The sequence below is a fragment of the Rattus norvegicus genome, chromosome 11 (genome assembly GCF_021556685.1).
Source record: "Rattus norvegicus strain SHRSP/BbbUtx chromosome 11, alternate assembly SHRSP_T2T, whole genome shotgun sequence".
Taxonomy (NCBI): Eukaryota; Metazoa; Chordata; class Mammalia; order Rodentia; family Muridae; genus Rattus; species Rattus norvegicus.
The window spans coordinates 59,199,283-59,217,591 of NC_141544.1; the positions used below are offsets into that span (position 1 = coordinate 59,199,283).

Consider the following 18,309-nt stretch of genomic DNA (forward strand, 5'->3'; position numbering starts at 1 on the left):
AAGTCGAAGACTCTGGCTGGCTTAAGTCAAGGAAAAGGAAACCTGCCTCTTGGGACACGTATATCAACGTGCATTTCTTATAGTCTATTTATATAAAGTCATGTAATCATATTTGTGCATTGAGCACAAACCAATCTCAGGATGGACTCATGAAGGGTTGAATATTCTACTTAACTTCTAGGTAGACATTTTGTTGTGGTAAAGAGATGGACCATTTTATATGTAAAGGTTGCCCAGGTCTTAATTGTGTTGACCATATGGCCTCATTTCCTGATATTTGTTTTGCTTTGTATTTTAAAATCATGATGAGAATGGAATGGCCCTCATTTCAAATACTCAGAATTTATTTCTTTACTCACACGATCTCTCTGGCTTTATATGTTTCATTCTTTTACTTTTACATTGCTAACTCCTTCAAAACTAAGCTCAATGCCATTGTCTCCAGGAAGCCATCTTAGTGGGTTCATCTGGGTTACTTTGGCTTTCTGTCATCCCTCACCCACCCTGTCCAATATTTCTGTGGGTCACATTACTATGCCTGCTTTCCTGAATAAATTGATATGAACAGGACTACTGGACTACTGCTTTTAAAAGCCTCAATGCACTCTATTGCTCCAAAGCTTTAAACAATTAACTAAATACTCTCCAGAGTGCCTTAGTGAATAAAATAGGTTTGGTGCCTTCTCAGACATACATTTTATTGGACAAATATACAAATGCCTGCATAATTGTAGCGCTGTATAACAGAAAAGTGGCATACTTTTCATTTGGGATCAGGGAAATCGTTGAGAAAAGAAATAAATTTGAGATCTGAAGGGTGAGTCAGGGTTACTCAAGTAAAGTAAAGTTTGGGTATGGGAAGAAAGTACCTTGTCGAGTATTAAAGCATATGTACTAAGATGTGCCAGTCTTAAGGATGCCCTTTGAGATCTTGGCATTTTGACCTGGGATACATTTATACAACTCTGTTAGATCACCCATTATAACTCCTCCAGACATTCTTTATGTTCCTGTGACAGCAACCTCTGTCCTTGGAGGTAAACACATTCTGGCATCTATCAATCAGTATAATCCATTTAAACAAATGGACACCATTTTGTTTAATGAATGTGGGGGGGCAGGCATGGTACAAGAGGAGAATGCAGAGTGAGGGAGGTGAAAGACAATGGAGAATCTTGCAGACCTAGTTGGCATATGAACTTTGGCCTAAATTAAATAACCAGCATTTTAAGGGAAAAAATAAGAGGTTGGTATAGTTGATTTAAAGTGCACCAAATGAAGAGGAGTAAAAGTAGTTTATAGATATTTAATAAATTTCTTTAAAATGAACCATTTTATTCTAAGGAAGAGGAACATTTAAAAATTATGGTTGCATTTAAATGTTTGATGTTGCTCCAGCCCATTCCCCAATGTAAGTGTGTTTATTATCTTCTGTGGTGGCAAGGCATAATAACTTCACTAATTTTATTTTTCCAACCATGAATGGATTATTAGGATTTTGTCATACACCTAGCCTACTATTTTCCTTTTGTCCACATAAAGCTTTTTGGTTATTTCACAAAGTCGAAATGAATTTGAAACTATTATCAAACATGCAAACTTCCATATTGACTTATTCACCTTCTCAAAATATAGTTCATTTTACTAGTAATGAGAATCATATTTCAAATAATATCTGCTATTGACATTATTAAGAAGATTGAATTACTCAAGCAAATTCTTGCTAAATATCTTGAACAAGATTTATATAATTCGTTGATGAACCTTATCAGATGTCACAACTATTTTATTTTGTTTAGTCTTACTTTTTCCTTTTTAAAAAAATCAAGGTAATTTATCCAAGTGGCACAATCAGCTTTGTTTGTTTCTACATTTTGTAAATTTGATGGCTGATTTGATTCTTTGTCTTCTGTTAAAAGTGGTGAATGTATGGTGCTCATTTCCCAGTACTTATATTGCCAAGCAGGGCTCAGAAAATGATTTAAAACAATGGACACATATTGTCTCACAAGATGAATTAAAACCATGGATGATTATCTCACAGTTCTGAAGGCCAGGGGCTCAACATCAGGGTGGGTTCCAGTAAGGAGTCTGCAGAGCATTTCTTCAAGTCCCTCTTTAGCCTGGTGATGATGCTCAGACAGTCTGGGTGCTGTGGCTTCCAGAAGCATCATTGCATTCTTCACCAGTCCACTCTGCCATCAGCTCATGTTCTTCCTCCATCTTCTAACTGCATCTGTCATCTTTAGATGCAGCTCACTTTACAGCAGTGACCTCATCGTCACTCAACTAATTAAATTTGTAGCAATCTAATTTTCTAATAAAGTCTGGAGCATGAGAGAGGTTGGAACTTTGCTATACATATATATATATTATTTCCTGGGATGGGAACCAACCCAGCAAAAGTAAAATCTGCTGCTAGGAGTTACTTACCCACAGCACTCTCCTTTGTCTGTGCACGTTATTATTTGTAGGAAAATGGCTAGAGATATGAAAACTATCTCTTTGTGTGTGTGGGTGTGTGTGTGTATGCGCGCGTGTGCGCACATGAGCATAAGTGTATGTTGATATATGTACGCTCATGTCTAGAATGTTTCCTGAGAAATCACAGGGGCATGGGGAACCTTGGAAATCATATTTTGTTTTTCTATGCCCAGCTGATGCATGCACATTTTTTTCTTGAAGCAAGCTATGCATTTTGTACACAGTATCAGCACACTCAATTTCATTTTCTTTCTCTAATATGATTTGCTATACACTAAGTAAAGTGATGCTAATCAAGATGGCTTTCATTTCTACGTCCTGGATAGGATGAGACACCAAACGTGCTGAATGATTTGGTGGAATGCAGGTTTTAACTTCTTCCTTTCTCTTGAGAAAACACATCGTTTGTACCACTTGGCTCTAGACAGGAAATCTGAATAATTCAGTTACTCTAGTTCTAAATTTTCTCAGTAACCCGATTTTCCCCACTCAATTCTCCTGTCATTCAGCAGGGCTAGACTGGCATTGAATGCATATCTTTTGAACAGCAGGCTCAAGGAAACAGAGGTAACATAGAATGTGTCAAAAATTCTCCTGTTACATACTAAATCAATGATTGCTACTCTTAATAACTTGCACACTGGATCAAGACGAGAAATGAGTTACTCAAAGGAGCTGGTAAATAAAGAAGAGAACACTTAAGTCGTTCAGCTACTCTCCACTGTGCTTTTATGACTTACTTCTGCTTTTATGTGCTTTCTCTTTCAGCTGAAAGAGACATCAGTGTCTACTGTGGAGTGCAGGCCATTACGATGAAGATTAATTTTTGCACGGTCCTCTTCTCGGGATATTCTGAAACAGATCTGGCACTGAATGGAAGGCATGGGGATTCCCACTGCAGGGGCTTCATCAATAACAACACCTTTCCAGCAGTGGTCATTTTCATCATTAATCTCAGCACCTTGGAGGGTTGTGGAAACAATTTAGTGGTAAGATTACTATGAAATCCTGTGCTATACTTGAGGTCATAAATAAACAAGCTCCAGTTTCCTGAAATAATCAGGAGCCCAATCTATCTTCAGGAAAGAAAATTCCAATAAAGCCAAACAAATCATTTTCTTTTGCCTGTTGGAAGTTTGAACTCCCAAATACACAATTCTGTCTTCTGATAATGGTTCTGTTGAGAGGAGCTGGGCTGTGGAGATGCGTGTGGCCGGCTATGGTTCTCTAAGCAGCATTCTGTTAGATTGACGTTGATGGACACTTCTCACAATGGGCCATATTCTTTATGCTTCTATGGGTACATCAGATCATAAGAATGTCTTTTGTTCCTTTGCTGTGATCTAGATCTTATGACCTCATTCAGCAAGAAAGATTAAAGATAGAATGGGAAACCTGAACTCTTTTTTCACACTTACCCTAGGCTGGTTGCCATTGATATTGTGTAAAGGAAGGCTGTTTCTTGTGTGCAATTCTTCACGGTGCAGAACTGTCCCTTGCATTTACAAAAAAAATGCTTTGTATGCCTAGTTTTACCCATAGCATCCTGGACGTACCCCTTTGCAGTTATTTTGACAACAGAGAAGTGCTTTGAACATTTTTTACTCTGACCGAGAATTCATAATTAATATCATTCACCATTTTATGAATTCACTCACCAAAAATAGAAGTAAAGAAAAAATGACACTCAAGGGAATGAAAATTAATTGAAATTAACAGTATCTGGTGGGAGCATTAAATATATTAATTTTTACCTAGTACTATGTTTTATTGAGCTGATCAAATATCATCTTATCAATAAATCTTAACCAAAGTGGTATAATATACACAATTGCTTAATGCATTAAAAGAAGAAAAACTTGGCTTTCAGTCTTTAAAAATTATTTCTGTGGATGAAAAAGGAAGGTTTGATTATTCTCTGGGCTTGGTTTCCAAGGTTTGGTGGAGGGTAGGAGAGAGGAAAGAGATTTATTTGAATCTCCTTCTTTATCTTATCCCAAAGGGCAGTTAGAATATTGTGCCCATGACCATTTCTAAGCCTGCAGACTGTGTATTGTTTACTCTTTTTATTAAAAACGTTTATTCATCTCTCTGAGTTGTGTTCACAGAGGTTATGAAGCAGGCCTAAGGGAGAAGTCGGTTAGCTGATTACTGTATGTTTTGTTTTCTAGTGGTGAGAGCACAGGTAGGGGCCAGCAGAATCTCCCTTCCTCCTGCCATGTTTCAAAGCCTCGCTTTCATAGATTGAAGCCACTGTTGCCTCACTGGATAGACTAAAACCCAGAAGAAAAGGCAGGGGAAATGCTATTCTGCACATGTGTGCTTCCCACATTTAAAAAACTGGTGGGTTGGGGTTGAGGATTTAGCTCAGTTGGTAGAGTGATTGCCTGGCAAGCCCAAGGCGCTGGGTTGTGTCTTCAACTCCCGGGGGTCGAGGGGAGCTGGTAGAATTAAAAAGCTGAGTGTGTGTGTGTGTGTGTGTGTGTGTGTGTGTGTGTGTGTGTGTTTCACAGAACTGACATCCTAACCTAGTAAGAAAAGTATGGGTGAACATGTGTGTGTATGTAATTCCCAGACCACATCCTCACCTAGTACAAAAAAAGTGTGTGTGTATGTGCATGTGCGTGTGTGTGTGTGTGTGTGTGTATGTGTGTGTGTGTGTGTGTGTGTGTGTGTGTGTGTGACTGAACTGACACCCTCACCTAGTAAGTCAAAAAATGGTTGAAGGAAGAGAAGACTTTCTTAATTTTTGTATTTTACTTTGGATGTCACTAGCTTTGGAGCCTCCTTGGAGGACATCCTACATGAGTGAAAGTAAATATTTCACTGAATCACTGGGTTATTTTTAAAACAAATGTTCTCTTCCTACCAAATTTTGCCTCATGCATGAGCTAGATATTTGCCTTAGCCCTACCTGTGTACCATTAGTCCCATGCATAGACTTTATCCTATTACTGAATATCTAATATTACAGGGCTCAGACATATCTACTCAAAATATTCACCGAGTGCTTTGTGATATTTGACATGGTGAGAGAACAATGGTGTCCTTAGTTTCATGGAAACCATAAACATTATTCCTAAGATAATGGTTTTTCAATTTTAGTAGGACTTGAGAATCCAAGGAAAGCTAAGCAGTGTTAGGAAAACACAAACGTAGGGAACTTTCCCTAGAACTTCTGGGAGTTCATGGTCTCCTAGAAATTTGTCTAAGAATGAGAATCCCATGAGCCTCCAAAGAAAACATTGGAACGTCTAATCCTTAGTATATTTGATACTCACATTTACTTGTTCAAAATTATTTGTAAGACCCACAACTTGGTGCTGCATTGAAGATACAAGGATAAGACCTACATGGGTCCAGAGTGTCCAGCAGGCACTCTGAGGATGGCTGAGGGGATACAAAGCAAGTAGGGCAACCATGTGGTACAGCAAGAATTAACGTATGTGAGTAAGTTGGGGTTTTGGGGGTTTTTTTTAGGGGAGGAAGATGTGATGCTATAAACTGTTAACAGGTACTGAGGAGGTGAAAAAGAGAGAAAGGGCTGAAGGAATATGCTTAAAGGCCTGAGCAAGGAGAGCCTTGGTGCAGGCATATTGTATCCAGTGTGGAAGTCTAAACAGGCTGATGAGATGGTTCAGCAGGTGGAGACTGGAGATCTTCAATCTAGTGAAAGAGCCACAGAAAGGTTGAAGGAAAGATCCAACTACATGAGGTTGTCCCCTGAACCCACAAGTGTCATGGCCTTCATGCCACATGCACACAACAACAGCCATAGCAACAGCAACAGCCATAGCAACGGCAACAGTCATAGCAACAGCAACAGTCATAGCAACAGCAACAACATGAAAAAGTCTGGAGCTGCAAAACTAATGTGTCAAACAGAGCCAAAACAAATCATTTAAGTCAACAAAAACATTGGAATTTATCAATGAGGTCTTTAAAAATGAATTGTTAATTTCTGTATATGTTATTTTTCCTTTCTCGTGAAATAAATAGGAGTCAAGTGTCTGCGATACACAAAAAGTTCCACTGACTTTAAAAGACACATGGACACTTACATATTTTATAAAATATGTATAATTTCAAATCTATAGCAGGTTGCAACACAACCAAAATGAGAAATAGGCTGTCATAATGTGTTATTTGCATGTAAAGTGCATATATTTGCATATATAAATACTTAATTATTGAACTTGATCTTCTATTCTAATAGGTGTCTACAATTCCTGGTGTAGGTGCTTCTGGAAATGCAACCTCAGTACAGATAGGAAATATTTCCGGATATATTGATACTCCAGACCCGCCAACAGTTATCAGTTATCTTCCTGGGCTCCTTTACAAATTTAGTTGTAGTTATCCATTGGAATACCTGGTTAATAACACCCAGCTTGCTTCGTGAGTCCATGTTTATTTTTATTTTTTCTTATGTTGTCTTTCTGCTTGCTTCTTATTTTTGATGGACTTGTAGTCAGACTAAAACAATGGAGCACAGCATTGACTCAACTGTCTATCATCTCTAGCATCTATTTAACTTCTATCTACTATCATTAAACTATCTCTATCTATCTATGTATCATCTATTTAGCACCTATCTATATTCTATCAGTCAATATATCTATATCTATTTATCATCTATCTATCTATCTATCTATCTATCTATCATCTCACTATAAAATAATATATAATCTCTCTATTTCTCTATCTATCTCTATCGATTTTCTATTTATCAACAAACAAATCAATCAATCTATATCTATCATCTATGTATCATCTATCATATCTATCATAATCATATGTCTATGCATTTATGATCTATTTATCATTGTTCTTAATTCCTTTGCACAAAAGCCATGTGCTTATGTAGTTCTGAAGTGTTGTAGTCTTTCCAATGCATAGAGCAGCCGACTGCTGAGTCCTGCTTAACCCAACTGTCACTTGTTTTCACTGTTGGATTCTATAGCTCCAGATTCTGAATTCCTATGACTTTTGCAGAAGGGAGAAGAAGGACAGCAAGACACAGGCCCAAGGAATTATAGACAAAGACTGAAGCTATGGAATATATCCATGTCCTTATTTATCAATTCCAAAGATACACACATGAAGATACAGTATGTCCACAACATAATCACCTAAATTTGTCAACTATTTTTGACAAAATGTCATAAGTGAATGAAAAGTTTTCCTCCCTATTTTGATGGTCTGTATTAGAAGGTTCTCGTTATTGTTTAATCTTAGTACATGAGAATATAGAAACCACTTTTTGTCTGAGGGTTAAAAGTAGAGACTTTTTTTTATAGCACATTGATCATATCTACCTCAGTCAAAGGCAAAGCTTGAGTGTGGAAAGGACTTGAGGATAAAGGTGTAGGAAGAACCATTCTTCATTTTATCCTCACCTGGCATATCTAAGGAATATGTTCACTTATTTAACCAATGCTTATTAAACCTCTATTGTTTAGCATAACACTGTTTGTTCTAGTACCAACAAAGTTGAGCAACTCTCTGACTTCCTTGAACTTGCAAAATCGATGAAGTTCTATTTGCCTCAAATTTAAGTTCTTTGGAACTTTGTTTCCTGGCAAAAAAAATTCTTACATCTATAATGCTAAACAAAAAGATGACCTTATCAATAAAAGGGATCATAAATGACAGACTATCTTTATTTGATTTCCCTGGATTTTCCATAACTTGCCATATTGATGATTTAAAAACTATACCTAGTGCAGACCTAGTTAAAAGTATGTCAAGTTAACTCACGAGTTTATTGTCTAAAATCTAACATCTGGGTATAAATAAAACTTTTAATTTAAAATCTCATTTGGGTTTTCCCTCTTTGAAATCGGTTTTAGGTCCTCAGCTGCTATTTCTGTGAGAGAGAACAATGGGACATTTGTCAGCACTTTGAACTTGCTCCTTTATAACGTGAGTTGATGGGTGAAAGACATTATTTTTCCCTTTCACTGTTGTGAGGACTCATTTATGTGAATGGCATTTCTATAAAAACCTACTGAAAGTCACATTATCCCTGCTGCAGTTTGGTAACATTTATCCATCTTGTTTTCATTTTCATATATCTTAGTTATAAAGGTGTGCTGCAAGCTCCATTAAATTTTCTAAAAGTTGATAAATGATTGAAATTTCATACCATAAATGTGAGTCTCCAAGAATCCATCTTCCACCTCTCCCTCTCTCTCTCTCTCTCTCTCTCTCTCTCTCTCTCTCTCTCTCTCTCTCTCTCTCTGTGTATTCATTCGATTTGGGGGAGTAGTGTGCTTGTGATACAATGATACACACAGCTCAAGTGATACATCTCTCAGAGGCATGATTGGTGATGAATGTGTTAATATTTTAAACATGGTTTCTGGCTGATGACAGTTCTGTCACATCTGAAATAATTTGTACTGATGACATAGCATTGTCTAAACTTTTGTCATGTAAATATCGAGAGTGGCAGCAACACGTGAAAAATACATGGGTTTCTATTTATAAGTGTAACATTAATCCCCCAAATGATATTTTCATGTTGATTAAAATTTTTATTCATACATTTTAAATGCCTGATTTAAATATCAATTTTTCAATCTATCAACCAACATTTTTGTAAATTATGAATCTGATTTTTGCATTATTATTCATGTCATCATGGCACTGGGTTATAATTCATGCAACTGATTTAAAAGTCAGTGCTTTATCCATTGAATATAATGAGCTATAAATATTGTAGTAGGACATTTTGCAAAGGCATTTAAAAAATCATGTTTATAAGTTTGTAGTTTGACACCACAGAGTTCTAAACAACACATTAAAATGTGTGGTACTGAAGATTGCCTTTCTGTCATTTGTAAACTTTTTTTCCTGAAAGTCAACTTGGTTCTACATACTTAGTAACTATGAACCCACATTTTATTCAGAAGCTGGCCATATGTTTATAATTTTTGTGTTTAGTATTTAGAACAGTAACTTTGGATGGCAGAATTATCTCTCTTGAGTTCTGTGTGTAAATTTTCTGAGGAAGAATTGAGGTTGACCATGTTAGAGCCATCAATACTTAATGAGTGAGACAGAGATGAGGATTTTCATTATTAACATAATGAAAAAATACAACCATATGAGCCAGGCGTGGTGGTGTACACCTTTAATCCCAGCTCAGAGAGGCAGAGGCAAATATCTGTAAATTTGAGGCCAGCCTGGTCTACAAAGTGAGTCCAAGTCAGCCAGGGAGAAACTTTGACCAATCAACCAACCAATCAACCACCAACCAAAATCCATATACCACTCAATGATATCTTTTCTTCTGTGAAATTAAACTATTTTTCCATTGGAAAGACAGAAAATCAAACATTTGAAGACAATCTTCATGTTAAAATAGTTTTTCTTTTTTTCTTGGATTTTTTAAAAATTTACATTTCAAATATTATCCCCTTTCCTGGTTTACTGTCCATAACCCCCCTATCCCATCCCCCTTCCCCTTCTATGAGGATGTTCCCCCACCCATCTGCCTACCCTTTCCACCCCCCTACCCTAATATTCCCCTACACTGGGGGGGGGCAGGGTGGTTCCAGCCTTGGCAGAACCAAGGGCTTCTCCTCACATTGGTGCCCAATAAGGTCATCCTCTTCTACATATGTAGTTGGAGCCATGGGTCTGTCCATGTGTACTCTTTGGATGGTAGTTTAGTCCCTGGAAGCTCTGGTTTGTTAGTATTGTTGTTCTTATGGGGTTGCAAACCCCTCCAGCTCCTTCAATCCTTTCTCTAACTCCTCCATTGGGGACCCCATTCTCAGTTCAGTGGTTGGCTGTGAGCATCCGCCTCTGTATTTGTCATGGTCTGGGAGAGCCTCTCAGGTGACAGCTATATTAGACACTCCTGTCAGCTTGCACATCTTGGCATCAGCAATATCTGGGTTTGGTGGCTGTATGTATATGGGCTGGATCCCCAGATAGGGCAGTGTCTTAATGGCTATTCCTTCAGTTTCTGCTCTAAAATATTTTTATTACTAGAAATAATATGACATTCCTATGTCCCAGGAATATCCCTACAGAGTTTTTGTTGATGCCAAATAAAAGCTAATAATTTAATAATAATCTTCATATTTCAATTCTATAGTTGAAGGAAATTATGTTTATCATACTGAAAATGAAAAACCATCAAAAGTTGAATTTTAATTGCTACTTTTTACTAAAATATTAATAATTGAATTAAAATAAAAATTAAACTATAAAAAATCCCTTACTAATTACATTTTAAAATTATATCATTTCTAAAATTTGGGCTTTTTCTTTTTGGGTGTCTCTGTGTATGGTGTATGCAAGCATATGCATCTCATTTTTCATTTGTGGTACATTTTTGTGTGTAGAAGTTAATGTGGAAATCCTACATTATCATCAGATTGTCAATAGTCTTGCCCCATTTTTTTCTCTACTTTATTTACTAAGTTACGATCTCTCAATTAAACTCAGAGTATGTCAATGGGGTTAGTCTGGTTAGCTAGCTTGCTCAAGGGATCCCTTGCCTGTGTTTCTTGAATACTAAATTTACAGTTCTGCTGCCATGTTTACCTGACATTTATGTCTTTGGAGGGCATGAGTCTTGTTTCTCATGCTGTGCAGTAAGACTGAACCACTGAGCCCTCTCCATAGGCAAGGTTTTGAATTTTATTTAAAGTTAACAGACTTAATATTTTTTAGAGCAAATTTAGTTTTATAGATAATTTTTCTCTAAAAAAAAGAGAACATTTCAACATATATCTCTACCTCCTAAACATTTTCATCACTTACCATATCTTTTACTAGTGTGTTTTATTAGTTAAAAAATGACCTAGTGTAGACACACACTAAAGGTGATCCTTACATTTAATTCACCTGTATTATTGTATGCTTTACGAATCTTGAAAATCGTAGAAGGGCACACATCATTAATTGTGTTCGTGTGTAAATATCATTGCCCCAAATTAATCTAAACTCACATTACTTTGCCATATAACAATACATTAAAAATTAGGAATTCATATTAGAAAAGTAAATGTTGGAACACTTTCATTAATTGATTCCAAATCGCATTTATTATTTATTTGGGATACTACTATTTAGTCATTCACATGTAATTATATTGTAGTATTTAAATTTTAATGTCATTTACAGTCATTAGGAGTCATACTTTTCATATATATATATATATATATATATATATATATATATATATATATATATATATATCTCCCTAGGCATGCTTGCAACTTATTTTACATGCCTAATGCTGAACTCTTTTCTCTGCTTTGATGTTAGGACAGAAACTGTCTGGATATAGGCACACTGTTTGGATATAGCCTTCTTCCTTCTGTCGTGTTTATGTATAAGAGGACATAGTTTATGCACTTGAAAAAGTTATATTAATTAACAAGTAACTTCTATTGAAGATGAAGTTTCTATGCATTAAATTTATTTTAACTGGAATTGTGGCCTTCTCTTTGTGTAATAAAAAAAAGGAGCTGCTTATTTCCTTGTAACATAGAAAGGAAGATGCCTTTTATATTTAAATAGTACTAACTATTAGTGTTTGATGAGTGGATGAACCAATGGGGGCATATGACCAGTGATGAGAAAAATCTGATGACTCATGACCACACCCCAAAGGGGATGCATGTCATTGCAGATGTTTTATGAGCTCTCTTGTGAAGAGAGTCAGGATTCTTTGGGACAATATCAATGCAAACATAAGATGTGAGAGCAAGATGGGTAATGCATTGAAATTTTCTTGAAGACACGGGAAAAGAAATCCAGAAATATGAATAAAGATACTCGCTATCTGCAATGGCTAGAGAAGCCATCACTATTTATCATATATGTGTAGATGATAATTAGAAATAAAGGGTCTAACATTTCCCCAAATGTGGCATTCAGTCTCTCGTGTATCTGGATCAAAAATGGAATGTTGCCCTCATGGATACAATTCCTTCAAATGTCTATATCCAAACCCTATTTTTGTAATGTTAAAAATTTAAATATGTGGTTTCCACAAAACCAAATAAATGCTCCATATCCTTTAGAGACTAAAATTTCACAGTGAATGGGAAAAATGATTTTGCTGTAAAACAGCCAATTATTAATTTTTGGAAAACAAAGTTTTGAAAGTTAAATGATTTAGCTACTTAGATTTTTGAGGAATGTTTCTTTGGCATTTTTTACTTTTCTTTATTTCTCTTTATCATCAGCTTATAGATACATCTTTTAAATTTCTACTTTGCAACTTCACTGTGATGAGGGGGGGTGATAGGCATGTTGTTTAGAACTGCTATAAAATTTTTGAGGAAAAGGAAATTTTGGACAAGTCTTTTATCACAGAAACTTTGACAATTCAGAGATTATGTTGGTCTTCCTCTGTCTCTGTCTTTCTGTCTCTCTCTCTGTGTTTCTATCTCTGTCTGTCTGTCTATCTGTCTGTCTCTCTTCTCCCCTTCTGTCTTTAAGTTAAATTTTTGTAACTTTTGATTATCAGATGAGAAGAGATTCTAAATAAATAAAAGATTACCCAAAATGAGCACCTGACACTCCAGCAGTGAAAGGCTTCAGTTGAAGCACATCTAATTAGAGAAAATTTTAATTAGAGATCAATAAAAGTAAATGGAGTCCTAATTTAAATCAACACAATATTGGTAGTTGAATACTAAACAAACTAATACTAACCATTAACTATTGAATATAATTTACATATACTGAAAATTAACCATCCTATGTGATTAAGTCCTGCAAACAAGATAATATATGCACCAAAATCAACTTTTATGTATTCATCTACATTTGGAGAATTTTTGCCAATATGAGGGTGAAATAAACCCCTTTTGGAGTCAATTATGTAAATATATGTTGATTTGCATGATCTTTGTTTCTTTAACAGGTTTAAGTAATAAAGTTTCTATTGATAGAAAGATAATGATGTTGGATTATTTATTATTTCATCATTAGGATTCAACCTACAGAGAGCAATTAATTATCCCGAGTATAGGATTACCCTTGAAAACTAAAGTGTTTGCAGCTGTGCAAGCTACTAATCTGGATGGCAGGTAATTGTGCACTCTTACCTTGATTAGCTAAACTTCTTAGCTCTCCCCAGTCATAATGTTAGCTTATTCGTTTTGAAGTCTTACTTGAACTATATGGTCATTGCCACACCATTAAGTCATACTGATAAAAATAAACCACAAATTATAAGGGCTAAGGGAGTCCTACTCATTTTATGTCCTTAATTGGGAAATGGCAAGGCTTCTCATAAACACACAGGAGTAGTTACTGAAAGAGGCCATGTGGAGGTCTACTGGGATACCAGAATGTTCTATATATCTTCATCCGAAAGTTAACTTGTCCAATGACATTTGACACACCTGTGATTTTTTTAACTGTCATGGTAGAAATCTGTACTAAAATTATATAAAACAGTTTTCAGAAAGAACTCTGCAAATAAATAAATAACAACCAACACCAGTATTTTTTATTCTGTCTAGAAAACTCACCTTTAACTTTCTAGTAAAAAAAAGAACCCTCAAAGAAACCTCTCAGAACTGAAAGGGATTCTCATATCATGACATTGTTTAAAATAAGAACAAAACAAAAACAAAGCAAAAAATACCAACAAAAACCAAAAAAAAAAAAAAACCAAAACATGACTCTTACATGAGAACTTAAAAGTTGAAGATCCATTTCAGCCTTTACAACTATGAAACAGATGGTGTTTTTTTTTTTTGAGAGGGGGGTGTAGACTATGTTTTAAATTTGGGACTCTGCAGGAGACTTGTATACTGTAGGAGTGTGGTGTCACTTCACATTCTCCTGTCCCTCTAAGCATTGGTTGTGTAGCATGCAATCATTTTACCAAGTGTAGGAATTTCTTCTCATTTATATTTATTTACTATGGATATATATATATGTATATATATATATCACTGGTGATGATGAAAGTCATAAATCTTACTCTACTATAACCCTATGGAAGACAGTTATATACCCTCATGGATTCTACTAATAAAATGCTATCAGGAAATCGCACTGCTATCCCTACTGAGTCAATACATATACCAAACACATTTTACATGTTATTAGACTACAATTTTATGGTAACTTCCTTAAACAGTATGATTTATACTGAGACATAGCTGTATGGCAGTGCAATTCACTTTGCAGTTTTGTTCCTTCCTGCTTTGACCACCCACCTGCCTTCTCTCCTGTTATTTGAGACATTCACCTCCATTCCACTTGCCAATTGTTGCAAAATTCTAAATACATAGTTTTTAGAGAAATGTTTAATAAACAAACTTTTGTAAATAGCAAATATTGAAAACATAATTCACATGCTAAGAATTTGGCTAATGCTTTCTTTGGATTGATTACCAACACTCTAGGAGGACTCTGACATCAGATCATGTTTGTTTCTGCCTGCAGATGGAATGTATTAATGGATTATTGCTACACAACCCCATCTGGGAATCCAAATGATGAGACTCGTTATGATCTCTTCCTTAGGTAGGTGTCTAAGTCTTGTTCTGAAACCAAAGACCCCATTATAGATAATTAAAATGTAGTACAAAGGTCAGACAAACAATTTATACCTCACTTGGAACTTTTACAATTTGAACTTGTATACTACAGTATGAAAGTTATAAACAGTTTGCAACACAAAATAAGTCTGTTGTAGAAGGAGAATTGTAACTAAGTTACATCTACTAACAATGTTACATTCATGTTTAGGAGATATGGGATATTTCACGGTCTTATGTACTGAAAACAGTAAGATTATCATATTCAATAAAAGAGAGAAACAGGACAGTATTGTTTATTGGCAGTATACCATCTTATCATACATCAAAAGGACAGTAAAACTAAAGTAATGGTTGGAAAATTTAGATCCCAAAGCACTTTTGTTCATTTATCAGTATTGAATATGAAAGTATGCTACTTCCCTCCTTTTTTTAACCAGAACCAATAACTTCAACTTGGTTCCCCAATAGACAGTGATAGAGTGAATGCAACCTATGTCTAAGGAAAGGAGACATTGATCATAAAGCCATTCAATCATTCCAGCTTCCTCTCAGCATTTTTATCTGACAGCAGGACAGGCCTGAGAGATAAGCAATGTCTTCTAATCACACTTGCAAAGTGCACTTGGCTCAGATCACTGCAGTTATTGACACATGACGACTGAAGCATAATGGGAAACCAAAGAATGTGCTTTATTGGCTAATCAACGTTAAGATGGTGCTCAGAGGATATGGCCAAACTACTACTTTTAATATATTAGATTGTTGGAAATGTTAAACTCAGCTAGGTTTTGGAGGAAAAAAAATGTCAGTGTCTATGAAAAGACTTAAGGGAGTGCATGTTGTTTGATTTGACCCTTCCAAACTTAGAAGTGTATTTTTCAGTATTTATGATATTGTAGTCTCTCAGTTTTAGTAAAATTGTAAGGCACAGGAGTAAAATTGCATACACAGCAATAAAAAGTGTGACCCAGTGAATAGCAGAGAATCAGTCAGTCAAGGAGTTCACATCGGTGCAGCTATTGTGTGGTGAGTTATTAAACGGAAATTATTTTATAATTTTGCCCCTTTGTCCTCTTGATACTTTCATTCCTGAAGATTAAAAAATGTAAGTATATTAAGAAGTAAAGCTTAAGAACTGACATACATAACTTTGTATATAGTAAGACTCACTTACATCAAAAGCCACTATAAGCCAAAAGGTTCACTGTGGTTATTCGAAAGTGGAAAGATTATGTATCATTTTGATCAGACATTTGTTTACCCACATTTCTTTTTTTTTTGCTACAGCCAAACTTTTATTGAATCTTTTTTTTTATTAACTTGAGTATTTCTTATATACATTTCGAGTGTTATTCCCTTTCCCGGTTTCCAGGCAAACATCCCCTCCCCCTCCCCCTCTTTATGGGTATTCCCCTCCCCATCCTCCCCCTCTTGCCACCCTCCCCCCAACAATCTAGTTCACTGGGGGTTCAGTCTTAGCAGGACCCAGGGCTTCCCCTTCCACTGGTGCTCTTACTAGGATATTCATTGCTACCTATGAGGTCAGAGTCCAGGGTCAGTCCATGTATAGTCTTTAGTTAGTGGCTTAGTCCCTGGAAGCTCTGGTTGCTTGGCATTGTTGCACATATGGGGTCTCGAGCCCCTTCAAGCTCTTCCAGTTCTTTCTCTGATTCCTTCAACGGGGGTCCTATTCTCAGTTCAGTGGTTTGCTGCTGGCATTCACCTCTGTATTTGCTGTATTCTGGCTGTGTCTCTCAGGAGCGATCTACATCCGGCTCCTGTCGGTCTGCACTTCTTTGCTTCATCCATCTTGTCTAATTGGGTGACTGTATATGTATGGGCCACATGTGGGGCAGGCTCTGAATGGGTGTTCCTTCTGTCTCTGTTTTAATCTTTGCCTCTCTCTTCCCTGCCAAAGGTATTCTTGTTCCCCTTTTAGAGAAGGAGTGAAGCATTCACATTTTGATCATCCGTCTTGAGTTTCATTTGTTCTAGGCATCTAGGGTAATTCAAGCATTTGGGCTAATAGCCACTTATCAATGAGAGCATACCATGTATGTCTTTCTGTGATTGGGTTAGCTCACTCAGGATGATATTTTCCAGTTCCAACCATTTGCCTACGAATTTCATAAAGTCATTGTTTTTGATAGCTGAGTAATATTCCATTGTGTAGATGTACCACATTTTCTGTATCCATTCCTCTGTTGAAGGGCATCTGGGTTCTTTCCAGGTTCTGGCTATTATAAATAACGCTGCGATGAACATAGTGGAGCACGTGTCTTTTTTATATGTTGGGGCATCTTTTGGGTATATGCCCAAGAGAGGTATAGCTGGATCCTCAGGCAGTTCAATGTCCAATTTTCTGAGGAACCTCCAGACTGATTTCCAGAATGGTTGTACCAGTCTGCAATCCCACCAACAATGGAGGAGTGTTCCTCTTTCTCCGCATCCTCACCAGCATTTGCTGTCACCTGAGTTTTTGATTTTAGCCATTCTCACTGGTGTGAGGTGAAATCTCAGGGTTGTTTTGATTTGCATTTCCCTTATGACTAAAGATGTTGAACATTTCTTTAGGTGTTTCTCAGCCATTCGGCATTCCTCAGCTGTGAATTCTTTGTTTAGGTCTGAACCCCATTTTTTAATAGGGTTATTTGTCTCCCTGCGGTCTAACTTCTTGAGTTCTTTGTATATTTTGGATATAAGGCCTCTATCTGTTGTAGGATTGGTAAAGATCTTTCCCAATCTGTTGGTTGCTGTTTTGTCCTAACCACAGTGTCCTTTGCCTTACAGAAGCTTTGCAGTTTTATGAGATCCCATTTGTCGATTCTTGATCTTAGAGCATAAGCCATTGGTGTTTTGTTCAGGAAATTTTTTCCAGTGCCCATGTGTTCCAGATGCTTCCCTAGTTTTTCTTCTATTAGTTTGAGTGTGTCTGGTTTGATGTGGAGTCCTTGATCCACTTGGACTTAAGCTTTGTACAGGGTGATAAGCATGGATCGATCTGCATTCTTCTACATGTTGCCCTCCAGTTGAACCAGCACCATTTGCTGAAAATGCTATCTTTTTTTCCATTTGATGGTTTTGGATCCTTTGTCAAAAATCAAGTGACCATAGGTGTGTGGGTTCATTTCTGGGTCTTCAATTCTATTCCATTGGTCTATCTGTCTGTCTCTGTACCAATACCATGCAGTTTTTATCGCTATTGCTCTGTAATACTGCTTGAGTTCAGGGATAGTGATTCCCTCTGAAGTCCTTTTATTGTTGAGGATAGTTTAAGCTATCCGGGGTTTTT

General features: G+C 36.4%; 1 protein-coding gene across 4 annotated transcripts in view; it reads left to right on the forward strand.

The window, feature by feature from the left end:
- The window catches only part of Zpld1 (zona pellucida-like domain containing 1), a 359,152-nt gene that overhangs the window by 327,010 nt on the left and 13,833 nt on the right, over positions 1–18,309 (forward strand). For all 4 annotated transcript variants that reach the window (XM_087576682.1, XM_087576683.1, XM_087576684.1 and 1 more), the window contains 5 exon segments: positions 3,253–3,473; positions 6,701–6,882; positions 8,337–8,409; positions 13,450–13,547; positions 14,920–15,000. In XM_087576682.1, the coding sequence (XP_087432808.1) occupies positions 3,253–3,473; positions 6,701–6,882; positions 8,337–8,409; positions 13,450–13,547; positions 14,920–15,000 (655 nt within the window).